The sequence below is a fragment of the Camelus ferus genome, chromosome 25 (assembly GCF_009834535.1).
Source record: "Camelus ferus isolate YT-003-E chromosome 25, BCGSAC_Cfer_1.0, whole genome shotgun sequence".
Classification (NCBI taxonomy): Eukaryota; Metazoa; Chordata; class Mammalia; order Artiodactyla; family Camelidae; genus Camelus; species Camelus ferus.
In genome coordinates this window covers 32,815,907-32,841,763 of record NC_045720.1, presented here as the reverse complement: position 1 = coordinate 32,841,763, position 25,857 = coordinate 32,815,907, and the positions used below count along the sequence as shown (strand labels likewise).

The following is a 25,857-nucleotide window of genomic DNA, read 5'->3' as shown; positions in this document are numbered from 1 at the left end:
CTCTTTCTAGGGACGGGTGGTAGGGGAGGAACTGTGGGGTCTTCTGTGGACTGTGCTTCTCCAAGTGACAACACCCACTTGAATAGGTAAACCCTAGTCTGTTTAGTTTTTCCTTGTGGCTCATCAAATAGGTCTCAAACTGGAGGTTACAGAGTATTTTATAGACTGAGGCTTCAACCGATCTTGCAGACTGAATTCAGAGAGGACATTCAGAAAATCACAGAAGGTTAAGTGAGTGAGAAAGTTTCCACAATCAATGGACAAACAAGCATCAAAAGCAGAACTCTAAGCTACACAGGCTTCTGAGATTTCAGAAACCATTAGGGGGCCAGAGGGAATCCCTTAGCTTATAAATCTAAATGGCAAAAAAAAAAGTTTAAAAAGTTTCTTTTGGTAAGAAGCACCTTAGCCCTGATTTTCTATAATGAAACACTGATGATACCTCGATTAGCTTGTTGAAACTGAACCATGAAGGAATCTGTGGGAGACCGAAGTACCAAATCCCTCTGTCCTTTTTTTGTTTTAAATCCCACACACCGTGCCCAGCAAATACCTGGAATATAGTGGTAAGTGAATGTTTGTAAGAAAAGAGAAGTTCTAGCTGTGCACTGTTCCACAGTTGGATTCGATCCTGGGAAAGCAGATGACGATTGAGATAGAAATTGCTTAACCTCTCTCTCTGTCTCCCTCTCCTCCCCCGAGAAAGTTCAAATACGGTGTTGTAATTCAGCTTGTCTACTCCTCCCATCCTCTCAAGTGAAACGACTTATTATGTGGTTGCTTCGGCCAAAGGAGAAGGAATCCAGGAGCATAGTTTTCACTTAAAAGAATATCATCTCCGGTTGCAGCCTGTTGTGACCTAGGTAAAATCCCTATTACCTCCGTTTAATCAGAACGATTTCCTTCCATATATATTCTCTGCTGTGACCCAATCACAAACCAATGTTGAATCAATTTCAGCCATGTCTTCCAAATACGCTGCAACCACATTTTATAAATCTACTGAAGGCTTGGTTTTTGTGAGTCGCAGATAAATTAGGCGCTTCTTGTTTTGTCCTCCAATATCAGTCCAGTAATGTGCTCAGAGAATTCAGCCAGGAATAGGCATGATCTTCCTTTTAATGAAGCCAATCTGAGTGCCCTGCACAAGTAAGGGGGCCCTCTAGGAGTGGAAGCAGCTCCTTTCAGAAGCAGCTTTGTGATGCGTGAGCATTTGGACAGATGGCCCATTTTCTCGTGAAGGAAAATGTATCGTACAAGCTATCAGCCCCCAACAGCTTCACTAAAAAGGGTTGAGGATGAGAAACCAATTCTAGAGGAGCTCAGCTGTTTGCCATGTTGTCTCGGAACACACCTTGTCTGTCAGGAGCCCAGCTCTATTCAGTAGACCACCTAGTCTGCTCACTGCGGAGGATATTTGTTCAAACATCATCCCCGTTGCCTGTTCTAGACAATAGCGTAATACGTTCAGCAACTGCCCCCTGAAAGCCAAGACGTTGTCTCGGACAGGGGTTATGAAACAGATTTCTTGAGAAGTGCCTGCCCACCTATGTTTAGATTCTAAATTGTGGGAAGATCTTGGCAGCCGGAGTATCTAGGAGATGCTCAGGGAAAAGTCTACTGAGGTTATGGAGACTTTTCAAAGGACAATTTCCCCCTTTAAAGTGGTCTGAATAGAAGAAGGATTCTTGAAAACTATCATAGAATATTTAGGCTACATAGACCCTTGAAAGATTTTATTTATCCATTCTCTGTTCACTTTCCTTCTAAGACCTAAGAATGTATCCTATTTTAGAAACCCTCCAAGGAGTGGAATTTTCCATAACCTATCCCCTGCCATTTTTTAACTTCTACAAAAGCCTTCCATCAGAAAATTCTTGATCGTTTATATGACCCTAAATGCTCACTGCTACAGCCCAAGCCTGGCTCCTTTGCTTTATCTTCTGCTGTTCCTATCTGCCACAGAGGGGCCCGTCACAGCTGAAGGCCATTATTAGATCACTTCTTGGCTTCTCTGAGGCTAAATAGTGAGAGGTTTCTCCTCCTTCTTTTTGTAGGTCGTATTTTCCAACTATTTAATGAATTTTGTTGTTGAGAACTTGATTGGGGATTTCCTATGTCTGAGAATGCATTAGGCCTTGAGATTTGTAGCCCTAATACTCCTCCCTGCTATCTCTTAAAAGACACCGAATACAATGAAAGACTAAGAGAATGAAGCAGCTGCAAACAAAACGTCACATCACATCACATCACATCACATCACAAAAGCAAGAAATAAAACCACTGGCTAGTTGTCTTTCTGGATTTTGATTGAGCAAGACATTTATGTAATGGAGCATGCTCCAGTGTTCAGTGAGCATCTTGTTTATTGATGCTTGATCAACAAGAACTTGGTCAGGTTTAGATAAATATCTATACAAATAACAGTTTAAAATGCAGACTGAAAAACTAGGCATGCCAAGAAGGTAAGTACGAGCCAACAGTGGCCCTTTATTAGTACAGTTGGCCCTCTGAGTTTGCAGGTTCTGCATCTGTAGAGTCAACCAACCGCAAATCGAAAATATTCAGAAAAAAAATTCCAGAATGTTCCAAAAAGCCAAACTTGAATTTGCTGCAAGCTGGGAGATATTTGCATAGCATTTACATTGTATTAGGTATGATAAGTAATCTAGAAATAATTTAAAGTATGTGAGTCCCATTTTATATAAGGAACTTGAGCATCCATGGATTTTGGCATTTGCTGGGGGCCCTGGCACCAGATACCCTGAAGATACCGAGGGAGGGATGACTGTCTGCTACGGATCTGTAACTTCTAGTTACAGACCACTGAGCCGTTATTGCAATAGTTTTCAATATGCTGCTAGGCATAATTATTTTCAATTTTACAGTTATCTTTGAATCGCTAGTTGGTTTTTAGGAAGGGATACAATCTCTCATGTTTCAGTAAGAAAACTGTGATTGTATGTAAATGTAGATATTTTCCATATTTTTTCCTTGCTTTGCAAAAGTTGAAATAGAATGAGATAAATCTGACCTTTATTGTTTGTTTGAACTCACTTAAAAGACTACCTGAGCCCCATGCCTTTCAAAGGTATGTCTTTCATAACTCTTGCTGTTGTTTAAGATAGTGCACATGCATAAAACTTTATTTAGCGTGTATGTACCATCCAAAGAACAAGAATGACAGGGTTGCATGTGTTCTCACTCGGGTTCAGAGACTGGACGCTACAGTGCCTTAGGAGCTGGCTCTGTGGCCCCTCCTCTGATGACTTCCACCCCTCTGCCCTAACCCCATCTGATAGAAACACTATCCTGATTCTGGTTTACTGTTACTTTGCTTTTTCTTCATGATTTTACCACCTTTGTATGCATTGCTAAAGACTGTGTTACTTAGCTCACTGAATTTTGAAATTTATGTTATAGGATAATACTCTTCTATTTCTTTTCTGATTCATTTTATTTTTGCTTTTTCTTATTTCTGTTTTGATATTCATTTATACACATTTATATATAGATAGATGTAGGTAATTTTAACTACTTTATAATATTCCATTGTATGACTATATCATAATTTGTTTATCCATTTTACTGTTGGTGGACATTTGGGTTGGTTCTAGTTTGAGGCCTCATGATTGTTTCTGTGTGACCATTTTGGTACACGTCTCCAGGAACTCGACTGCCACAATTCCTCTAACTTGCACCTAACGTGAAATTGTTGGATTGTGACATGTATTCCACCTAAAGGGTATGCCCAGTTGTTTTCCTAAATGATTTAAACAGGTTCCTGCTCCTCCCAGCAGTGGATGAGAATTCCTTTTCCTCAGCAACCTTGCCAGAACTCGTATTGTCAGTTTTAAAACTTTCTATGAGTTGGATGGGTGTGAAGCAGGTATCTTAGTGAGGATTTGATTTACGTTTCCCTAGTCAGTAATGCTGGTCATCTTTCAAATGCTTGATGGCCATTCATCATTTCTTTTCTGTGAAATGCCCATTTATGTCTTTTCTCCATTTGCCTTGTAGGTTTCTTGTCTTTTTCTTGTTGATTAGTAGGAATTCTTTCTATGTTTTGAATGTAAACTATTTTTTTTTGTTGTTATATATACAATAAATATCTTCTCCCAATTTATAGCAACTCCTCTCATTCTGTGATTTCTCTTGATAAACATAAAGGCCTCATGTTCAAATAGTTAAATTTATACATCTTTTCTTCATGCTTTGTGCATTTTATGCATCTTTATGCTTTGCATTTTTTATGTCTTAAGACATCTTCTCCTTCCCTCCAAAGACATAAAGATGTTTTTCTTTTTTGTCCTACAAAAGTTTTAATTTTTTACTTCTTTTAAGCATTTAGTACATCTAGAAATAATTCTATTGCATTTTTCATTTTGAGCATTTCCATTTGCCTTGTCTTGCCGAGTCAGCTCTCTGATGAGGTGCCTCATCTTTTCCACTAGGTCTTTACGATGTTAATCATATTTAAGTCTTTGTCTGATGATTTAAATATCTGAGCTATATCTGGGTCTGGGTCTGTTAAATACAGTATTTCCTGATAATAATTCTTTTCTTTCTTGTTTATTTTATACCTCATAATTTTTTATTGGGTGCTGGGTGTCATCTGTAAGAGAACAGTAGGGCTTCAGGTGAACAATGTGTTCAAAAATGAGACTGGGTCTTCCTCTGTCAAGCCATTGGTATGAGGGTGGCTGAGTCCACCTGTTGGGAGTTGAACTGGCTCTGCATTTTGTCGCTTCTGTTCTTTCTTTTGGTGCTTGCGGACTGCAGGCGGCTGCTGCTCGGCTTCACCCTCAGCTTTCAGCAGACCCTGTGTGTCTGCACCACAGAAGGGGTCTCTCTCTATGCCCTTGCCCCTCCCTTGGCTATAAAGTGTCACTGCTCTGCTTGCTTCTCACTGGAGGCTCCTGGTGGGGATGAGGTGTTTTCTTGGTGCTTCTGCCCCTCAGTCTTAGCCAGGCTCTCTGGGCCAGAGCTCAAGAGTGGGACTTTCTCAACAGTTCTGCCCTTCCCCCACGTGGAAGCCGAGCTCCGCCATGAGTCATGGGAATGTCCCCAGCCCTTCCCCAGGGGCAGCTCACTCCATCAGTGCAGAATTCTGGGCATGAGCAGGTCTGCTGCCCTCCCCAGAGACAGGTGTCCGTGCAGGGTGGATGTGCGATTTTCTGCCCTCTTTCCTGTAGCTGTTGGCCTTTGCCACGGACTGGCCTGCAGGACAGCTCTACCCCAGGGGGAATGGCCTTGGCTTCATATGAGAGAGGGGTCCCGGAAGCAGGTGTGTTTGCTGCCTGCCTCCCAAAAGCACCTGCTCATCACCTGCCCTCATGCACCACTGAGATGGACACTCTCAGGGCTCTGCCCCGCTCTCTGTATTTCTTGTGAGCACCTGATGGTAACTTGTGGACAGGATGTGGAAAATGGGTACCTAGAACCCATATGTGAGAGGTTCCTAGGGTTCTAAACTCTCATGTGAGCCCACATTCACCCTTTAGGAATTTGTGAACATTTTAGTTGTCTTCATTCCTACTTTGCCGACTGTTGCCTCTCCCTCCTGTCACTGCTGAAGGCAGATGGTTTGTGTGTCCACCTCTCCCTGGATCAGCTTGTTATCCTCTGCAGTTCAGTTCCTCTGGTTGAATTACAACCTCAGGTCTGTGATGGGTCTAAACAAAGTTATGATTTTACAGATGACCCGGATTTCTATTGTTGCAGGGTGGGGACTGAATGCTCCTGTGGTTATCTGCGGTGTAGGAGGAGGCCAGCTGAGTTTTCCTCTCCCTGTCACCACCACTCTCTATTCCCTTTCTTTGCCTTGTTTCTCTTTATAATACTGAAAACTATCAGTGTATTATGTTTATTTGTTGCCCATCTCCCTCACCAGAATGTAAATTCCATTAAGGTAGAATATTCGCTTGTTTTGTCCATTTCTGCGTTTCCAGCACATAACATAGAAACGCCATAAAAATTGTTGAGTAGATGCATGCGTGAATGCCAGAGGTCATGACATTTTCTCCAGTATCTTGCATTAGCGTCTTTTCATAAGAATTTACTTCCTCTGAAGCTGTTCTCTCTTCCCTTGTTCTGCCATATTTTAAATATATCCCATTTCAATTATGTTCTTATTCATCTTTTCATCGGGCAGATCTGTTTGCACTCAGTATCTCCATATGCATCAATAACAAAGATGGTGGTGGGGGAGCTTGTCCTCGGGGCTGCTCTGTCTACCCTTGATTTAGGGTATCTTGGCTCAGACCCACAGCTGGCCTGCAGGTGGCTTGTGTGCAGTGCCAGTCTAATTCTGCATCCTCGCAGGCTGTCATCCAGTGCGTTTCTGCCCTACTGCAGTGAGTCCCCCTGGCCCCCCACCCAACCCAAGGCCCGAGTCTTTGGTGGTCAAGGCTAACGTGTGCCTCACGAATGCAAACTCTGTATTTCACAGCATCACAGATCCCATTCTGCCTTCCTATTTGTTTGTTGTGGCTGCTATTGGCCCTTGCTGTTGTTTTAATAACTTTTACTCTTTCCTGCATTTGGAAAAGATGGTGGTGAGAAGGAAGTTGGAGGGCGGGGAGTTGGTCAGAGCTCTGCCTGCCTCAGGGAGCAGCACACGAGGCGGGTAGAGGAGGGGGTGCCCCACTTCTCTGTTGGTATTACATCTGGTAACAGAGCCAGTGAAGGGACGGTGCATTTTCCTGTCTTTTACAAGGCGGTTCTTTTTTCTGTGTATCTGAGTTGTCTGTTTTTGTTTTGTTTGCTTACATCCGATCCAGATGTGTTACAATTCCTGCTCATTCCTGCCTGCCCCTGGTACAAGACATAATGACTTTGATATGTTTTGCTGAGTTGTCCTTTGTGGGGCTGCATGCCAGACTCCGTGTTGAACGAGAACTTGCGCACTACCGTTTTCGAGGTGTAGGTTGAAGCTCTTATGATTAGGGAGATTCAAGTTCATTAAAAATGCTACTGAATTAGAAGTAACTTTTTGTCATCACCTAGTTTTTAAATCAATTAATATTTAAATTACAACTACTATCTCATGGTGACCCCCAATATATTTTGTTTTTGTAAAAAAAAATTAAAAGAAACTTTAATAGCCAAATGGTTTGTAATCATTCTTCTGTATCACTGTGCCAAAGACCATATCCTGTGGAATGTCTTAGTTTCCTATCATTCAGAACCATTTTTCCCATCTTTTAACTATTAGTTTAAGTAATAATTCTGGTTTGGAGAATGGAGGTATTTCAGAAAACATTAAGAAGTATGATTGTAAAAAAATCTATGTTATTCTGAGGGAAATCTAAAGGTTAAAACAATAGCTGCCTTGATTTAGTTTCCCATGTGTTATCTGAGAAAAAGTTGATTGAAACAGATTTTGACACTTTTTATTCACTGGAACTTTAACTTCATTGGGAAAATGGTCCTGAGGGCGGTGAGAATGTTGACTAATTGGTTTGTTCATCCCACATGGGATTACACCACTTTCTGAATCAGAATTTCCTGCTATTGCAACACGTTTTTTTCTTTATTATTATTTTTTTCCTTAGAAACAATCCATTTGGGTTCATTACATGGCCATTTGTTAGTCTGAAGCATAGTACTTGTTTGTGACTACAGTGAAGTCATATGGGCCCGGTCTGTCTGTAAATACAGAGTCAATGGGAGATCTTGCAGCTGCTCAGGGAAGGAGGCAGTGCAAGGAGCCACCCTGATATTTTAAACCAAAAATCCTGCTTTCCCAAAGTCCCGGGGCATTTTCATATTAATCATCAAGAAGATTTATTCCAGTTTGCTTTGTTTACTACATGCCGTACATAGACACTAATCTGTTGATCTTGGTCTCTAAAAAAACCTTTTTATTGATGTGTAATGTTCTCAGAGAACATGCACAAATCCTAAGCATATGACGAGGTGCACTTGTACAGACTGTGTAACCAATACTGAGATCAGGCAGCAGAACGTGACTGGCACCGGGGCCGCTCAGCTCCTGCCCTGTTCCTGCCACTACCCCTCCACACCATGGGGATCCACTCTCCTGTTGTGCTTGATTTTATATCTTATATAAATGGAATTATACACGATATATTATTGTGTGTCTGGCTTCTTTCACTCTTCAGTATGTTTATGAGATTCATACATTTACTGTGTATTGTGTTTGTTCATTCCCACTGCTGTGCGGTGTTCCATTGATCAGTACAACACACTATTCATTCTGCTGTTGACAAGCATTTGAATAGTTCTCTTTTGGGGGGGGAAGCTATTATGAATACTCTATGAACGTTCTAGTATATCTCTTCTGATGGAAGCATCCATACACACGCACTCCTGTTGGAGTACAGCAGGGAGTGGGATTGCTGGGCCCCAGGGTGTGCGTGTTCAGATTTAGTAGATAAGTCAGTTTTCCAGAGCGGTTGTAAGTATGCTCACACCGGCAATTTACGAGTTCCAATTGCTCCACCTTCTCACCGATATTTTCTGTCTTTCTCATTTTAGCTGTTCTGTTGGATATGTGTTGAATGTGGTTTAATTTATATTTCTTTGGTAATAATGAACCTGAGCAATTTTTAATATGATTATTAGTCATTTATACATCTGTTTTTGAGAATTGTCTGTTCAAGTCTTTTGCCCATTTTTCTACCATTTGACTCTCTTTTGGTTACTGTCTCATAGGAGTTCTTTGTATAATCTGAATGTGGGAACTTGGCTGAATATGTGTATTGTAAATACTTTCTCCTGCCTTTTCATGCCTGTAATAGAGTCTTTTGATGAGCAAATATGCCTAATATTTTAAAAGTCCAATTTATTATTTTTTCTTTCTTGGTTTGTACTTTGCATATCCAGTTTAAGAAGCCTGTGCCTACTGTAAGTTGGCAAAGCTGTTGTATGCTTTCCTCTAACACCTTTATTTAAATTTGTAATTCATCTGCCCTGATACTCATATACTGCATGGTCTAGAGATCAAGATACATGTTTTCCATGTGAATATCCTATTAACCCAGCATCATTTTACTTAGTTTTTGACTTGTTTAAAATTTGTCCATAAAATTTAGTTTCACTGAAATATCTTTTATATTTTCCTAGAAAGAATTACTAATGATTCTTGAAAAAATTTAAACCTATGGTGATTTAAAATTTGTAACATACTCTATAGATTTATTTAACACATAAATTGAGATATTTCTTAAAAGTTCTTCTGTTTAATTAGACTCTAGTTTGTAACTCCAGCATACTTATTTATTCAACACCAGAGAAATTATAATGCACAAAGCACAATAATTTTTAAAAAAATAAATTATTGTTCTTGCTTTCTCATTTGAATTTAATTCAACACATGTTTATTATTTGTCTGCTAGAATATGAGACAGTTGAGAATATGGTTGAAGTTTTGAGCTCCATTTTTATATCATTTAGGTTTTAAGCCATGTGATAAAGTTGTCAAACATCTGTCAGTAATAAACCGTTTTTCTTTAGTATTCAAAATTATATCACTAAAGAGAAGTACAAGGTGAGAAGTTTTATTCCTATTCAGATGACCCTACACCCTTTACATAATGCCTCTATACCAAGTTTTCCACTAGTAATGCCACAGATCTTTTAAGAAGTAAAAGTAGAAAAGAAAACATGAAAGCTTCACTTCCATATTTGGAATGCGTATAAATGCTTCTGCTTTGATGTCACTTCTGCTTCGTTTTATTTTTTTTCTCTTTTTATTATTTGTTCTAGGTTGTACTGGTCAGCGGACATCTGGACAGCTGGGACGTTGGGCAGGGTGCCATGGATGATGGAGGCGGGGCCTTTATATCCTGGGAAGCACTCTCGCTTATTAAAGATCTCGGTAAATATTTAGAAAGTCGTTAACCAATGTGTGAGGGTGTCAGTGGTGATGTGTTTAACTCAACACACAATATGCGCAGCAGATTAGTTACTGTGGTGTGTTCAAAGATCCTCCTGAGGTCTGTATGTTTTTTGTCAGTTGATTCCCAGAAAAGAACTAATTTGTCCCCTTAAAGAAAGAAATTTTATTCAAGTGTCTGCCAGACATCCCAAGTATCAAATTTGATCAGCCACTGGGGAAAATGAACAAGCAAATAAAACTAATAAATGCAACCACATCAGCTAGAGACTACGTAAGGAAACCATGACCAAGTGCAAAAAACATAAGCAGCTCCTCCGTTTCCTTTTCCTTGTTTATCTTTCAAGGTATCATTGCGCTGTTAGGACAGCTTTACTGCAGTGGCCTCTCCATGACAGAAGGCGAGGAGAGCAAGGTAGGCCTGGAGGAATGACTCCTTTGGCCACAATAAGGAAACTAGGATGAAAAACTGGACTTTTCAGATTGACCCAGACATGGGGAAGATGGACAGGCATGGAAAGGAATGGCTAATGGTGAAAGTAGTTTATTCTGATGATCCTGTTTGCAGACAAAAAACATATATTTCCCCTTTGTGTGCTGGTTAAAAGCTGGCTTTTGAGTAAAGTTAGAAATAAATGAAACTAGTCTGAAAAGAGAGTTCCATGTCTGAATCATACCAGTGGTGGTTTGAAAATGCCTCATCAGCAGAATATTTTACATTGTAAATGTGGAGTAACCTTCCCTTTGGTGAAGGCTTTCCATTGCTTACTTAAGTACATATGTATTCAAATTCATACTTTTCTTTTGGCTTTAATGAACCCTTCTTATTCTAAATCAGCCCTTTAAATAATTGTTTATCTGATCAGTAGACTGCTGAAGTTGGCTTGGTTGGGGGAAATCTTTAGTGTATCATTTTGATTTATGTCATACTTGTGTTTTAATGTGGAGAAATGGAAATGTGGTTGTGCAGTTTTAAGTTCTAAACAGGCCAGTGTCTCTCAACATTGGCATTATTGTCATTTGGGGCCAGATAATTCTTTGCTGTGAGGTCTGTCCCGTGCACTGTAGGATGTTTAGCACTGCCCCTGGCCTCTACCTACTAGAAGCCAGTAGTACCCACCCCCGACCAAGTTGTGACAACCAAAATTGTCAAATGTCCCCTGGCAGGTTGTGGGGGGAGAGGGTGGCATGTAAAATTGCGCCACTAAAATTAGCTAATAAAAAAACCCTAGGAGATGTGAATACAGGGTCAATTTTTAAAAATAAAAAACCAATTGGAAACCTTGCATTGTATATACTTACACTTTTAACATCATTACTGTTCTGAGCACCTACTATGAGAAAGCACTTCGTAGAAGCTGAGCATACCGAGAGGTTTAAAGCATGCTCTCTGTTCTTAAGACCCTTAGAATGTAGTTGTACACATACACATGCACCTGCACATAGTTATCAGTAAAGACGTATCAAGTCTGCTCTTGGAACTGGGTAAGATTTGAGAGAGAGAAAAACACTCATTCCTTCAGAAAAGATCAGGGAGACGTTTTGTATGTGAATTCTCTCCTCCTCTCCCTTTAAAAAAAAGATTCCTTTGTCTATCTGTTCTCTCTGTCCTTGACTTTATTCCAGAATGAAGTGGGTTCTAGAGATGAGACAGGCAAATAGCAAACATATTCCTCTTTATAGAGTATGGATATTTATTTTGGAAGTTAATTTTATTTCAGTGTGTTCCGACCAGCTTGATTGGAGGCAGAGTGATAGTGTGAAAGGAGAATTGGACCCACGACAATCAGATTTTTAGGTCACTCTGTGCCACAAACTACTTTGCTGGCCTCAGGCAGGTCATTTGAACTCTCTGGACTTTATTTTCTTCATCTCTGTTCAACTGTTAGCTTCCAGAGTATTTTATCTGCTCTAGATTGGTATAAAAATTGTGTCTTCTCTAGGCTTTGAATCTTACATCTTTAGTACTCAGCAGGGGACCCTAAATCACTGTTAATTGAGTTGAGTTCAATTGCATGAATAAATGTCAAACACCATGCAAAGGTGAATTGAGTATCTCTTTCCAGCTCTGAAAGTACACTGACTTTGGCTGCTTTTGGTAGCTAGCACTGTCTCCTTCAATTCAGGATTTATCTCTCCTATAGGCTTCTAAAGACCTATGTAAATATATGAATAAAACTCCAAAATAAAGAGTAATATTTCTTTCAAGTAAGTGTTAAGAGATTGCATGGCATACTATTAAAAAAAAAAACCCTCTGGAGCCAGACTGCCTGGGTTCAAATCTTAGTTCTGCAGCTTAACAGCATGTGGCCTTAAGCAAGTTACTTTGCCTTTCGGTGCTTGTTTTCTCATCTGTGAAATGAAGGTGATAAGAATGTCTATCTCATACGGTTGCTTTGAAAATTAAACAATCTATTCACAAAGTGTACTTAAAACAGTGCCTGACCCAACTCAAATACTCAGTAAATTTTAACTTTTATTATTTAATAAGCATGACTCTGACAGTACTGTATTTTTTTTTTTTTGTAAGGGAGGATTATATATTTATTTTTTTACCTCCATCTGCTTAGTGATCGCTTTGCCTCCTAATTTAACACGTTAGTTGTATGGATGTAACTCTAGGGCCAGCTGCTACGGTATCCCTGCATAGCCTGTCCCTTTACTGTTGAAGTCACCATCCCGTGTATGAAATCCTTCACTCTTTTTTCACTTGCATACTACATTTCCCAGAGTCTAAATTTCTCCAGGTCACTTCCTGCTTCCGCTTCCTGCTTTAGGTGGCTGCTCAGAATCCACCCTATGCCTCATTATCTTCTAATTGCACCTGTTGAGTCTTATTCTTTAATTTTAAAATTAAAATTAGATTATGGATCTCTGTTTGTAGATTGCCTATGTGTTTTAATAGGAAGAACTAGGTCCAACATATGGCATATGAGTTCTAGATGAAACTTACTGATACACTTGTATAAGAAAATAGGACTTTGGGCTAGAGGCCAAGAAATGGGTTCATAATTATATTCCTTAATTACATTGAACCCACACTATTTAGTTGGTGAAATATGAAAGCTCTATGGCAATTTCTTTTTCCAAGAAAAGTGAGACTCCTTTTGGCTGCTGTCACTTGAACAATATGTCATGCAGAATGCATGTCACAGTCTCTCTGTGGGGCTTGTTAATTTGAAGTGTTGGTCCACTGGGGCTTTCTGATATTTAGGAATATTGTTTTAAGGTTCATCTTTCATGTCTTTTCTCCTTTATTCACCTCTTTCACTACTCTTATAGAGTCACTCTTTTGCTCAAGCAATCAGCTAAAGCCATATTCAGTTAATCTAACAGAAGAGATATTTGTACTTTGCAAATATAATCAGTCATTCCTGAGAAACTGTCAACAGAAGGCTATTTGCTGTGAAATGCTATTGAATACTTTTTGTGTTTGTCGTTTACTGGACTTGAAACTGTTTATTTGAAATGTCATTTCCTGGAATGTTCTGGTGTCAGTGGACAAAGCCTATGGCCAAAGATGTTATGCTTCAAAATGTTCATTTGACACTTGAACAATAAACCACCATCTATCCCAAAAGTCTTCCAACTTTACCATTTTCCATAAAGTTAGAACTTTAAGTTTTCAGGCCTAAACAATGGGGAAAAGTTAGAATTAACAGTATTTCCTGGTTATTGAAATGTCAGATATATTGAAACATCTTTTTAGAGAAATTTAAATGTGAGCAACTTGACTGATTTTTTTATAGAGCTTGAAAGTCTGTGAGTTAGAAAAATATTTTATTTATATCTTTCTTCACTCACTCATTCAACAAGTATTTACCAGGTACTGATAGCGCGCCAGTGTGCCAGATACCTTGTAACAAAGAGGAGTGAGACATGGCCCTTGAGGTCTCTGAAGTGGGGGAGACATTTCATTCAAAAATTGCAATGAAACTGTTCTAAGCTCTTTAACTGAAGTGTGTGCAAATTACTTGGGCACCTGGTGAAGGGAGGGACCAGCCTGGCTTATCTGGGTCAGGGCACCTTTGCAAAGGTGATATTTGAGCTTTATAAAGAGAAATAGAAATTCCTGAAGCAAAAGGACCACAATAAAGAATTCCCAGAAAATTATAGAGCTTCCAGTCGTGCGCATCATTAAAAATGAGAAAACTGTTGACAGTAACAGTCTTGGGATTGTGGGGAGAAGAGCGGGTTTGCAGAATTGTCGGAAATCCTCTTTTTACCTGATGTACTTACGTAACGGTAGATTTCTGTGTAATAAGCATGTGTTACTCTAGTAATTAAGGAAACAAGACCTCAAAAGCCAAAAGAAAAAAGGGGGAAAAAAAAGCAAAAAAAGATTCTTGGTATTGCCATTTCCGTAAACACTCTGCTAACAGGAACTACAGAGCAGAGGTAAGAAGCAAGAAGAGTCATGCAGGAGTCAGCACACCTTCCAGGCCGAGAGGTACTCCGGGCAACACAGCCAAAGGCGTGCTAAATAAGGCTTTGGTGCAGTTAGAGCTTTATGTAGCCATTTCTAATGCAGTGGGTTCCCTCTGGACATGGGGATCCATCCAGGAAGAGGATTTTCTTCTCCCAGGCCCTAGTCAAGCCTCCCCTGGAGAAGTCTCAGGAAGTCCAGTCCAGAATAACTGAGTGAGGGAAATGACAAGCTTCCAAGAAGTGGACACCTAAAGGGTGGAACTAGAGATAGCCTGGAGCCAACCTGGGACTCGCCCAGACCTAGAAAGGAGATCTCATTAGAAAGGACCTCCCTCTATGGTCAGATAAGTTTGGGAAACACCATCTTGGTGATTTCTTTATTGTCAAAAAACATTAGTTGGGAGAGTCTTCCATGAATAGAGTGTGTTTTTGGAAACATTGCTCTGGGGCATTACTGAGGTCAGCAGAACTGAAGAAGAATCCAAGAGTGCTTGCCGAGGGACACATCATGGAACTAAGTACAAACAGCCTTGGCTTTATTTTCATTCTAGATTTTCCAGGCTGTCTTTGGGATCTCTGGTTTCTTAATTGGCATGGTAGAGATTATTCTTACATTACTTCTTTTTTTTTTCTCCCTTAAGAGAGGCACTGAGGATTGAACCCAGGACCTCATGCATGCCAAGCACGCACTCCACCACTGAGCTATATCCTCCCCCGTTCAATTACTTCTTGAAGAGCATTTGTACCCACCCAAGTGCAAACTTTACCTAACGAATAACTTCATATCTGCACTATCTGAGCAAATTTTATTAAAATGAATGTAGTATTATTGGAAATGTTTGACAGATGCTAAGAGCTTTCTCTGCCAGGTTTTTCTCTAGTTCCAAACGCATCAGAATTTGGTAGGATTTATTTTTTCTAGGAATTTTTATCTTAAAACATTCCACAGTCTCTTCCCTGCTCCCATTTTGAATGCTCTTCCTCCACAATTATTTTGTGAACACAAGAAGGCAGGCTTAACAGCCCTGGGAAAGATTTCCTATTAAAGTCAACTCAAGACCTTTAGGAAATAATGTGTCTGCTTCTGGAATTGTCCAAGAAATTAACTTGTCTTAGAAAAAAATATTTTCCCCAACATTAAATTACATTTTTATTAATTTGAATTTTAATTTGTAGACAGTTGTTTGCCTTTTTTTCTGAACAAATTTTGGTCTTGACTTTCCATGGTTGTGTTTAGTGATGCAAATACCTCAAACAATGGAAAAATGAGAAACTAAGAATTTGCTTGCTTTTTCTCCTTTTTTCTTGCTTCTAAAAGTAGGCTTATAGTCAGGGGGCATTTGTAGTCTTTAGAGGATGATCTTATTTTTTTTTTTAATTCAGATATGTTATTTCCTCTAGTGGCAAGTTATGCAGTGTCTGGCTTTACCTTAAGACCTGTGGCAGATGCGATTTTTTAGCTAGGAACTGCTGAGAACTTTTCCTGAGATTTGAACACATTTATAAGTTTTACTAAAACACTTTGAATCTTTATATCTCATTCAGCTAACATAGACATGTCCACTGGCATGTGTAAAAAGACAAAGCTGTGTGTAGATTGAGCTTCCAGATATGTCATGCGATAAAGCAGGACTTGCTAAAAATGAATCACTTAGAATGTGTTCTGCCTTTCAGTTTGGACGTGGTAGAGGAGATTCTGAAGTCATTTTACGGCCTTAGACTGTGTGAATATCACTGTTAATATTTGACCGTTTAGTTAATATATGCCATTTCTTGTGGAATCTGAAAAAGTGACACAAATGAACTTATTTACGAAACAGAAACAGACTCACAGACTGAAAACAAACTTATGGTTACCAGAGGGGAAAGGAGGGAGTGGAGGGATAAATTGGGAGTTCGAGATTTGCAGATACTAACTGCCATATATAAAATAGATAAATAGCAAGGTCCTACTGTACAGCACAGTGAACTATATTCAATACCTTGTAATAACCTATAATGAAAAAGAATATGAAAAGGAATATGTAATATGTATAACTGAATCACTATACTGTACATCAGAAATTGACACAACATTGTAAACTGCCTATACTTCAATTAAAAAAAAAAAAAGTTCTAAGGAGAAAAGAAAAATATATAGACCACTTCTGTGTGAAAGTAGACGAGACTGAGGCCCAGTGGCATACAGCATCATGACTAATCTCTTCCTGTCGGACAGAATCTGGAGAGGTGGCGGACGGATGCTGTGAGGGGGAGGGTCTCAGGGGGCCCCTCTGCCCATAGCATGCTCAGCTTCCTCCCCACATCTGCTTTGATTTGGCCTGTGTGCCTTAGAAGGTTAAGAAATATGGTGTTGGTAAAGAGAGCAGAAGCTCAAAGTATTGCTATTATTTATCCTGGAGAATAAAGACTGTGGAAAGTCTTAATAATGGTATCCTTAGTTCCCCAGTGGATTTCCTCCCACCCAAGAATGGGATCCATGTAAGTCCAGGATGGGACTGTCTGGAAAATGTAGGCTACCTCATTAAAACAGTATCATCACAGTGTTAGGCAAATCGGCTTACAAGGAGATCTCCTATTTCAATAACAAATACTGAACACCCACTTCATGTCAGACAAATAAAAGGGGTAGGACACAGATCCTTCCATCAAGAAGCTCACAGTCAGGCATCAGTAGTTTCAAGTGCACAGAGACATTTGAGCTGAGCTTTGAATGGGTGGGAGGTAGGAGAAGAAAGAACAACATCAGAGCTCATGAAAGTACGTGGTTTGAGGAGTAGAGGATGTTTTTGTCAATCTAGAGCAATAGGTGAGTGAGAAGTGGTGGGAAATTAGCAAATGAGGGTCTGTTTGTTAAAGGCACTGGACACAAAGCTGAACTTTGGAGTTGGTGCTGTAGGCAGTAGAAGCCGCTGAAGATTTTAAGCATGGGGTTATAAAGAGACTGGTAGGCTATCCTTTTAACTTGTAAAGAAATGGGATAGAATAGAATGGAGACACAGGAAAACAGAGTGGGGAGATCTCGGCTATACAGAGCCTGGGAAACCACAGCTTTGAAGTTACCAAGCAAATTTTATTTGCCATGTGGCTGACAAGCCAGCTTCTACCTCTCTTTGCTAAATATACCAGAGAGGAAGTGACAGGGTTTCCAGGGATGCTGTGTTCTTCGCCTACACACTTCATGCTAATGCTGCATTTTGCAAAAGCTGTGGTCTACTCAGCTTAGACTGAATCCTGTTCCAGTAAATGTGCCTAAAAACAGAGGTCTGCAAACAAAGAAACGGGAAAATATGTTATGAACATCTGATTGGACCTTTATGGTTAACTGGATTTTAGAAATGGTCCTGGGAGATAAGGGTTTAGTTTAGTTCATTTTTAGGCACCACCAACCCCTGTTGAACATCCTCAAGTCAAGCTCTAGTTGTGGAGAGTTTCTACTGGGTGTGTGACAGAAATGACAAGCTAAATAAAGTATTGAAAGAAGTTAACTATTATATGATTACTTACCTGCAGTCCTGCTAGTGCCCTGCTTGTGCTGGATGAGCATCATGGATGAACTGATGCTCAGCCCGTGTTCCTGCTGGACACCAGCATCTCCTAACTGTACCACGTGACCCGGATCTCATGGACTTTTTACCCCACAAAATCCTCCTTCCTTAACCCCTAGATAAGTCAAAATCCTTAGGCCAATGAGAGGCAGCATGGATAGTAGAATAAGCTTATAGTCCCTGCTAGAGTATCTTCTGTGCTACTAAGTAGCTGTACTATGTCGGCAAATTATTTAACCTTTTACATCTCAGTTTCCTCTTCTTTACAATGGCAACAATTTATCTTGAATTGTTGATAGGATGATGTGAAATAATTTGGGCAGTATCTGGTCCCCTACTAGACCACCAGTAATAATAACTATTATTTTTAGATGCTAATTGTTAAAACAACAAAGGCAGACATTCCAGCAGAGGGTACAATCCCAGGGCCGATTTTGTCTCTGAAGTCTTGCTGTCTGTATCCCTTTGTGCAGTTGGGCTTGGTCAGAGCCATCCCTAAAGCAGAGAAGCCCTCATAATAAAAGAACAGTAGCTGGTTCCAACGAGTCAGATTCATGAACCGTCACCCCAGTGTAGCCACCATCCATGAGTACATGTAAGGCTGGCTCTCTCCTTGTTACTGTAGAGAAGGCCACTTCATAGATGCTTCATGAATGTGATGTGGAATTAACACTCGCAGGACATCGGAATGGAGGGACCTTTATCTTTTTCTGTTCCCCTTTCTCTCTCTGCCAATATCCTCAACCTAGTAACACTGTATTTACAATTTATAATATCTCTGAAGAAAAAAATAGTAAAAAGAGGAAATAGCTGTTGAGGGCAATGTAATTTACTACAAAGTAAATTGTTTAAAATATAGAAAAAAAATCAAGGCAGAGAAAACAGGGTATCAAATCTAGGACTTGCTTTTACATGTTACCCTTGTAACTGAGTTCTCAAGAAATCTTTCTATTTTTAAATATCGTCAAAACCCCATAATTTCCAGGCATCCTTAGAAGATCCTCATGCATAGAAAACTGAGGACAATGACCACTGACGCTTGTATTATTGTTCTTTCTCTGTAATGATGGCATGTTTTAAAAGAAATATACTTAAAGTATAATTGAAACTATTCTCGGAGTTATTGCTTTGATTGATGTGTATAGGAAGATGTAAGTCAGGAAGTGTTTCAAAGTCTGTATTTCTGTGCTCATCTCCATTGGTCATATATCCACTTAGCCATCCCATATTCACTTGTTTCGGGCAGCACGTTAAAACAAGGAAAGTTTTATGAAGTGCTTCATACTGGAATTACTCTTTTCTGAAAGGGAGAAGTGTGAATTCATCTTTTATACTTGAATAATTTTAGATGAAATCATTAGAACGTCATTTTTGGCCACAAATGGAGAGTTAGAGGAATTTTTGAATTTGTTACTTTTCTGGAACTTTATGTTGTAAAAAACAGAGGTTAAACTTATAAAGCAGATTTTTTTGATAAACGTTCACAACATATATCAAAAGAGCTCCATATGTTTTCATTTAATATAATAAGCAGACATTAATTAAATAATATATCAGCAAACATTAAGTGAACCCCTGGGAGGAAGGGGGAGTGAAACAGTATTTATGGAATATCTCCTATGGGCCAGTTACTTTATATGACTTCTTTTAATCCTCAAAAGAGCCCTCTGAGGTGTGTCTTGTTACCTCTGGCAGGTCACTTACGTACCTGGCCCTTACTTCCTTTATCAGTAAAATGATGACAGTATGCTTGCCCAGCTGTTACATGGATCAAACACAGTGTAATCAACTGAGTATCTATCAGACTTGCAATGATGAAAAATCCATGACACATGATGTTGAGGAAAACTGACACGGCGAGGCTGCCGCCGGTGGTCTCATCTCACTGACTTGGAATTCAAGGGGAGCACTTTGGTGGAGAAGGGACATAAGCTAACCTTAAAGCAGTAACAGTAAGAAAAAACTTCATGAACGTCCTACAACATTTTATAACCGTGGCATCATTTTACTAATTACAAATGTACAACATTTCACTTTTTCTTTTTTTAAAGAATTGACAGTAGCTGACTGCCCTTGCTTTAGGACTTAAATGAAGGAGGATCAAGTAAGCTTTCTCACCCTGGTCTTAGATTGATGTGAAGATGGGAGTAGACACGTCCTGATTTGAGGATGAAATAATAATGTCATTTAGCTTTCTAGAGCACTCCGTGCCAAGCTCTGAGCTACGTGCTGGATATGCAGTTCTCACTGCATCCAGAAGGTGGAAATTGCTATTACTCCTTTTACAGAGGGAGGACCTAAAGCTGATGCTTCTTACAACTTACAAAAGTAGAGAATCTTGTATTTGTTTTTCTTAATGTTTCTCTTTAATTTTTTTCTTTGTCCTCCCTCCCCTTTTAAACAAATAATTCAAATATTTGGAAGATTTCATAGAATAATAAACATTAACAATCCTTCACCCAGATCTCATAAATGTTAACAATTTCAAATATTTGTTTTCGGTCCTCAGTTTAAAAGAAGTTAAAAATTAGCAATGTAGTTCAAACCTGTTTTTAGCTCTCCACATTCCAGTCCCTTCTCTTGCAGTCATAACGGTGTTCTGATGTAACATTTTTCTGTAAGTGTGTTTATTTAAAAACAATGTCATATAGTTTTTGTGATGTTGACCATACATAGATGGTATTATTTTCTTCCATGTATGTGTTTATTTGGTTTTATTTATTTCTTCTGTCTTCTTGAGGTGAACATTTAGTCCATTAATGTTCAGTCTTTCATATTTTCTAATGTACACACATAAGGCCACACATCTGCCACTAAGCACTGGTTTAGCTGCTTTCCACAAGTTTTGAAATAGTGCATTAATGGCTGTCCAATCTAAATATGTTGAAATTTTCATTATGATTTCTTCTTTGACTCTTTAATTACAACAGCTTTCTTTAAGTTTCCAAAAATATGGAGTTATTATTGAGTTATTCAATTCCAATTTTATTGCAAAGTAGTTGTTAAACATGGTTTATATAATACCAATCCTTTGGTATTTGTTGAGACAAAATTTTGGTTTATTACAAGGTCAATTTTTTTTAAATGTATTCTTTTGACTTGCAAACAATATTTAGCCGCCTTTCCCTGGGAATAGCATTCTACATATTCATTCATTAGAGCAAATTTATTAATTGCACTGTTTAAAACTACTGTGTCATTACTAGTTTTTTATCTGGTTGCTCTCTGAGTTTTGAGAGCAGTATATTGAAACCTCCCACCGAGATTGTGATTTTATAATTTCTCCTTGAATTTCTATCAGCTTAGCTTTATATAGTTTGAAGCCTTGTTGCTTTAAATGGTTGCGTCTAAAGACCTTTATCCTTAATAATATTTTTTCCCTGTGAGTCTATTTTATCTCATATTAATATCATGGAACTAACTCTTCTGGTTTCTCTTTCTTTTTCTATTCCTTTACTTCTGACTTATCTAGGTTGTTGTGTTTTAGTTGATTCTGTTGTAAATAGCATACAGTTAGATTTTTAAATATTCAGTTATCAGTTGATAGGGATGTTCTGCTGGTCTTTATTGTGATTTCCTATATTTTAGTAATTTTCTAACTTTTTTTCTATTAAAATCACTATTTTTGTTTTTTCTCCTTTTTTTGTTTTTGCTTTCTACTGGATTCATTGTTTTTCCTTACCCTGTTTTTCTGTTTTTCCCATCACTATTTGGAAATTTATACATTTTGTTCCTATTCTTTTAGTGGTTATTATTAAAATGGTATGTGTATATTTATTTTAATTAAACAATATAGCAATCATAAATGCTCCGACATATGCACTCCCATCTTATGTGTCAGCACATACATTATTGCTGACTAATGTTTTAGTTATGCCTTGTTTCCAAACCCTCCCCAGATTTATTATTTGATTATTATTAGTTTTTTTGGCTTTGCTGCTAACTGGCTATGTTCCTTTTTGTGTTAAGTGTGCTATGCCTCAGTTTCTTCATATGAGTAATGGGATTATAATAGCATCTTATTATAGGCCTGTAATGATAATTAAATTAGTTAGTTCAGTGTCTGGCCCCAAATCACTGCTCCGTGAATTCTGGCTGTTATTATCATTTATAGTCAGTAGAAATAATATTAGATTGCCACCATGTTTGCTAACATTTTTATTAATTATTATTCCTTTCCCCTGGCTCGGTTATCTTCTTCCTGAAGTAGAACCCACAGGAGTTCTTTTTTTCATCTTGTGAAGCTGAACATCTTGACCCATTAAACGCTAACTCCCACTTCTCCCCTCCCTCAACTCCTTTCAACCGTTCTACTGCTGTGTCTTCCATTGAGTTTCTAACTTAGATTGCATAGGGGTTAAGTCATAGATTGTTACATAAAGGTTTTCATTGTGGTCTTATCTTCACTGAGTCCTTTTTTCCCTGTCAGAGTGGGTATGGTGGTGCCTGCACAGCAAATCCCCTCTGCTTGGGCTGGATCTCCCTGGGTTTCTGAGGTCTTAGACCAGTTGCCAGTTACAGTCTCAGCCTGGGGTTTTGAAAACCCTAGGTTACTGCTGCGTCAGCTTTTACTTCCTGTTCTTAAGTTCCCTTATCGTTTCTGGGACCTGAGGATTTCTGTGTCTTTCTCTTTTTCTTCCTCTTTCCCTCCCTCCTTTCTTTCCTCCCTTCCTTCTCTCTTCCCCCTCCCTCCCTTGTCTTTCTGTGAGTTATGCTGTGCATTAAACAATAGTTTTTAAAGTGCGTACTTTCTAAGCATCTATACATATTTCTATGAGAAAGGATCCCTTCTGCATTGCTTCAAGCAGCCAGAAGTCCTCCTAGTCCTTTTCTAAGAAAGCAAAACACTTTTCGTTCAGCCTAGTGCTTGGCGTCTGGAGAAGAGAACTGGGAATGAGGACAGTGACCTGTCTGTGACACTTACTGTCATGGAATAATGAGAAAGGGCCGAGGAGAAAAGCGGGCTTGGCCAAGGCCAGTAGTCCCCAGTTTTACCATCCCATCTCCTTTGTATTCCCATCTTTACTTGCATGGTTTGCAAGATTTTGAAAATAAACTTGTTAAGTAATAATGATTTTTCTTCAAATGTTGTTAATTACAATTTTTATAACAACCCCACTTTTATCATGAGATGACCAGTATTACTGTTATTAAGGTGATATTCTTCCAACCAAGAGCAAAGAAATTAAGCTGTCAGTTTAATTTACTCAGGGAACCATTTCACACACAAAAGGTATAATTTTTCCCTTTATGTTTTTAGAAGTTGACTTGTAGGTCCCTCTCGTGACCCTGGGTTTGGAAACACTGGCCCCAAGGGGCTGATTAAAGCCCGAGAAAGAGAGAAGCCTTTCTTGCCCACCTCCTGCTCTCTCAAGGCTTGGTCTCTGCAGTCACTGCTAATCCCCTCCTCCACCCAACTCACAGCATGTACAGAGGCTGGAGGTGCAGCTCCTCCGTGGGCTCAGCACAGGTGTTTATTAGTTTTTAGAGGATGGTATTTAGACTAACAGGAAGATTATCACACAAAATCATCTCATTGTCACCCTTGACAAATGACCCCAGTTTTCATATCAGATTATGAAGTCCTGGGCCGTCCAAGCAAATGTGTTCTTACCAGCGATTCTGCTTGCTTTCGTGAATGCAACTGACATTATCAGCCCTCACAAAGATTTTCACTATGAGTTTTTGTTTATTTATTCTTTCAGAATAGTGCCTTGAAGAATTTATTCTGATTTTTCTTGGCAATTGTTAAGCAGGTCTCCTCCATCCCCCATCTCCCAACTCCCAGTGCCGAGCATTGAGGCAGAGGCAAACCCCTCATTCCAAATCTAGGCTTGTTCAGAAGTCGGCCTGTCACTGGAGGAGAGCAGGCGAAGCGCGAGTCACTGCAGAGCCTGAGGAGACGGCGGGAGGAGCAGCCGCTTCTGTGCTGCTCTGTGTAGTTAGAGCATATTTTTAGAATGGACTTGCTAGAGGGATGAACAATACCTTTCTGTTATCCCAACTTTTGAATCACACTTCTAGCCTTGTAATTTAGCTGATTCACTTCTATGTACTACTTTCTTTTCATGATGAAGAAAGGTCATTAAGCGAGGGATGGCGTATGAGTGAGTACATGTAGGGTTATACATTTAAATCTGAGGAATATGGATAAAGAGAGTGGAATGGAGAATGATGTTGGTCACCACTGGTCAGTGGCCTGGAAGGAGTGGACATAGGTCCCTGAGTGGGCACAGGGAGGAGTCGCCTGGGAAGTGGATCCATGTGCATCCTTCAAGCCCTCCCACAGGGGCTGCTGCCTGCTGTGTGCATCCAGGGGTATTTTATGCAGCATCTACTGCAGATCCCTAAATACGCCATATTGTTTCACCTCTCCCCCTTCACGCCGTCTCTGTAAGTTACACGTGCTCATTATTTCCGTTGTCAGATTTGAGCTCCTGAGGCATCAGTTGTTATCTTTCCACGTCCAGCAGCCAACACAAGATAACATCAATAATACTGTGTGTCAAATTTAGCTGAACTGTCCTCACTTAAATACTTCTGGCCAGGAAAGTGGGAGGGCCAGAGAGAAGCTTGCTGTGGGGAGTGGAGGAGTCAATCCACAGAGGCCCCTGGTCTCTTACAGAAACACAGGACTGGAAAGGAAGCCAAGGAAGGGAAGGAGAACACTGAGCGGCAGTGCAGCCTGGCACAGGGGGCACAGTGGCCTGGAGGAGTGACGTTTGGGGTGCATGTCATAAAGTCGGATGGGAGGTCCACATCTACGTCTAGCTGACCTGGTCACTGTCATTATACTGTCTCTGGATTTTCGCCCTTAATCACTTAGCCTTTGTGTAATCATTCAATCGTTTTTATTGTGTCCTTTCTTAAACTCCGTCTTAAACATCACATTAATATTAACTCAGAAAACGTCTTTTAACCTAGGTAGTCGCCCAGGTGAGCTACTTTCAGTCCCTTTTGATATACACATGTTTAAAGTGACAGTTACTTTCTCTTATGGAGGAAGATAGATTTGATTTGATAATTTTTCCAAGTGGGGAGATTAGTTGTGGTCACAGTGGCAAATTTTTCATAATTCTCCAAGTGCTGTAAAAAGTAACTGAACGGCATGACATGAATTCCCAAGATGGGAGTTGTCCTGTCATTGTGAATCGCTGTGATCATCTTTGAGGTAATATTTCTTTCCACACTGTCTGTCGGCAACTATGTAGAGTTTGTTTTAGACTCAAAAATGTGTGAGATGAGTTGATCTACATCCAAGAGGTTCAAGCATTTTTTGTTGTTGTTTTTGGATCTGATCGCTGTTCACTAGTTCAGTTGTGGGGTTGTTTTGTTATGTTTAGCTGTCCTGAAATTTTATGTTCAGATGCAGTTCTACATACTTTTTCCCCTCTTTCATTTACTGAAGGATGGCTAGAGAAGAGAAATAATCTTTTATCTTTCCTCAGTGATTTAACTTCATTACTGTCAATTTTTAAAATAAATTACATACCTACTACTCTACAAAAGTCTTATTTCTAAAACTTTTCATATATATATATTACTTGAGACTGATCAGCATGTCCCCTGTCTACTGTATACACATCCAGGGTTTTTGTTTTCTTTTCAAATCTTTCAGACTGAGAGAAAAATGTGCTATTTATGAATAGATGATTTAATTTCAATAAATGCCTTTTTATTTCTCTTTCCCTGTGATTTACTGCTTGAAACCATGAGAAACAGCCAAGTACACATGCTGTTTTCCAGCTTTGACAAAACCTTGATTGCTGACCTCACAAACTCAGGAAGATTTATCTCATGTGATTCAATGGTGGAAGTAACAGTATTAGCAGTTACAATCTTACAAGACTCCGTCAAGAAAAGGAAACTTTGGTCATCCTGCTTCTTGTTAAGAACAGCTGGCAATTTAAAAAAGCAGATATTTGCTAAGAGGGAGGAGATAAAAATGATCAAACAGAAATGCCTCCTTCTTCAGCTGAGTGTAAACTGAGGACGCTGCATGGGAGACGTGAAGTCAGA

At 39.4% G+C, this 25,857-nt stretch overlaps 1 protein-coding gene across 1 annotated transcript in view; it reads left to right on the top strand.

Annotated features, from left to right (window-relative positions):
* CPQ (carboxypeptidase Q) overlaps window positions 1-25,857 on the top strand; it is a 389,854-nt gene that overhangs the window by 248,160 nt on the left and 115,837 nt on the right. Inside the window, 1 exon segment of the mRNA XM_032468179.1 lies at window positions 9,733-9,844. Coding sequence (XP_032324070.1) covers window positions 9,733-9,844 — 112 coding nt within the window.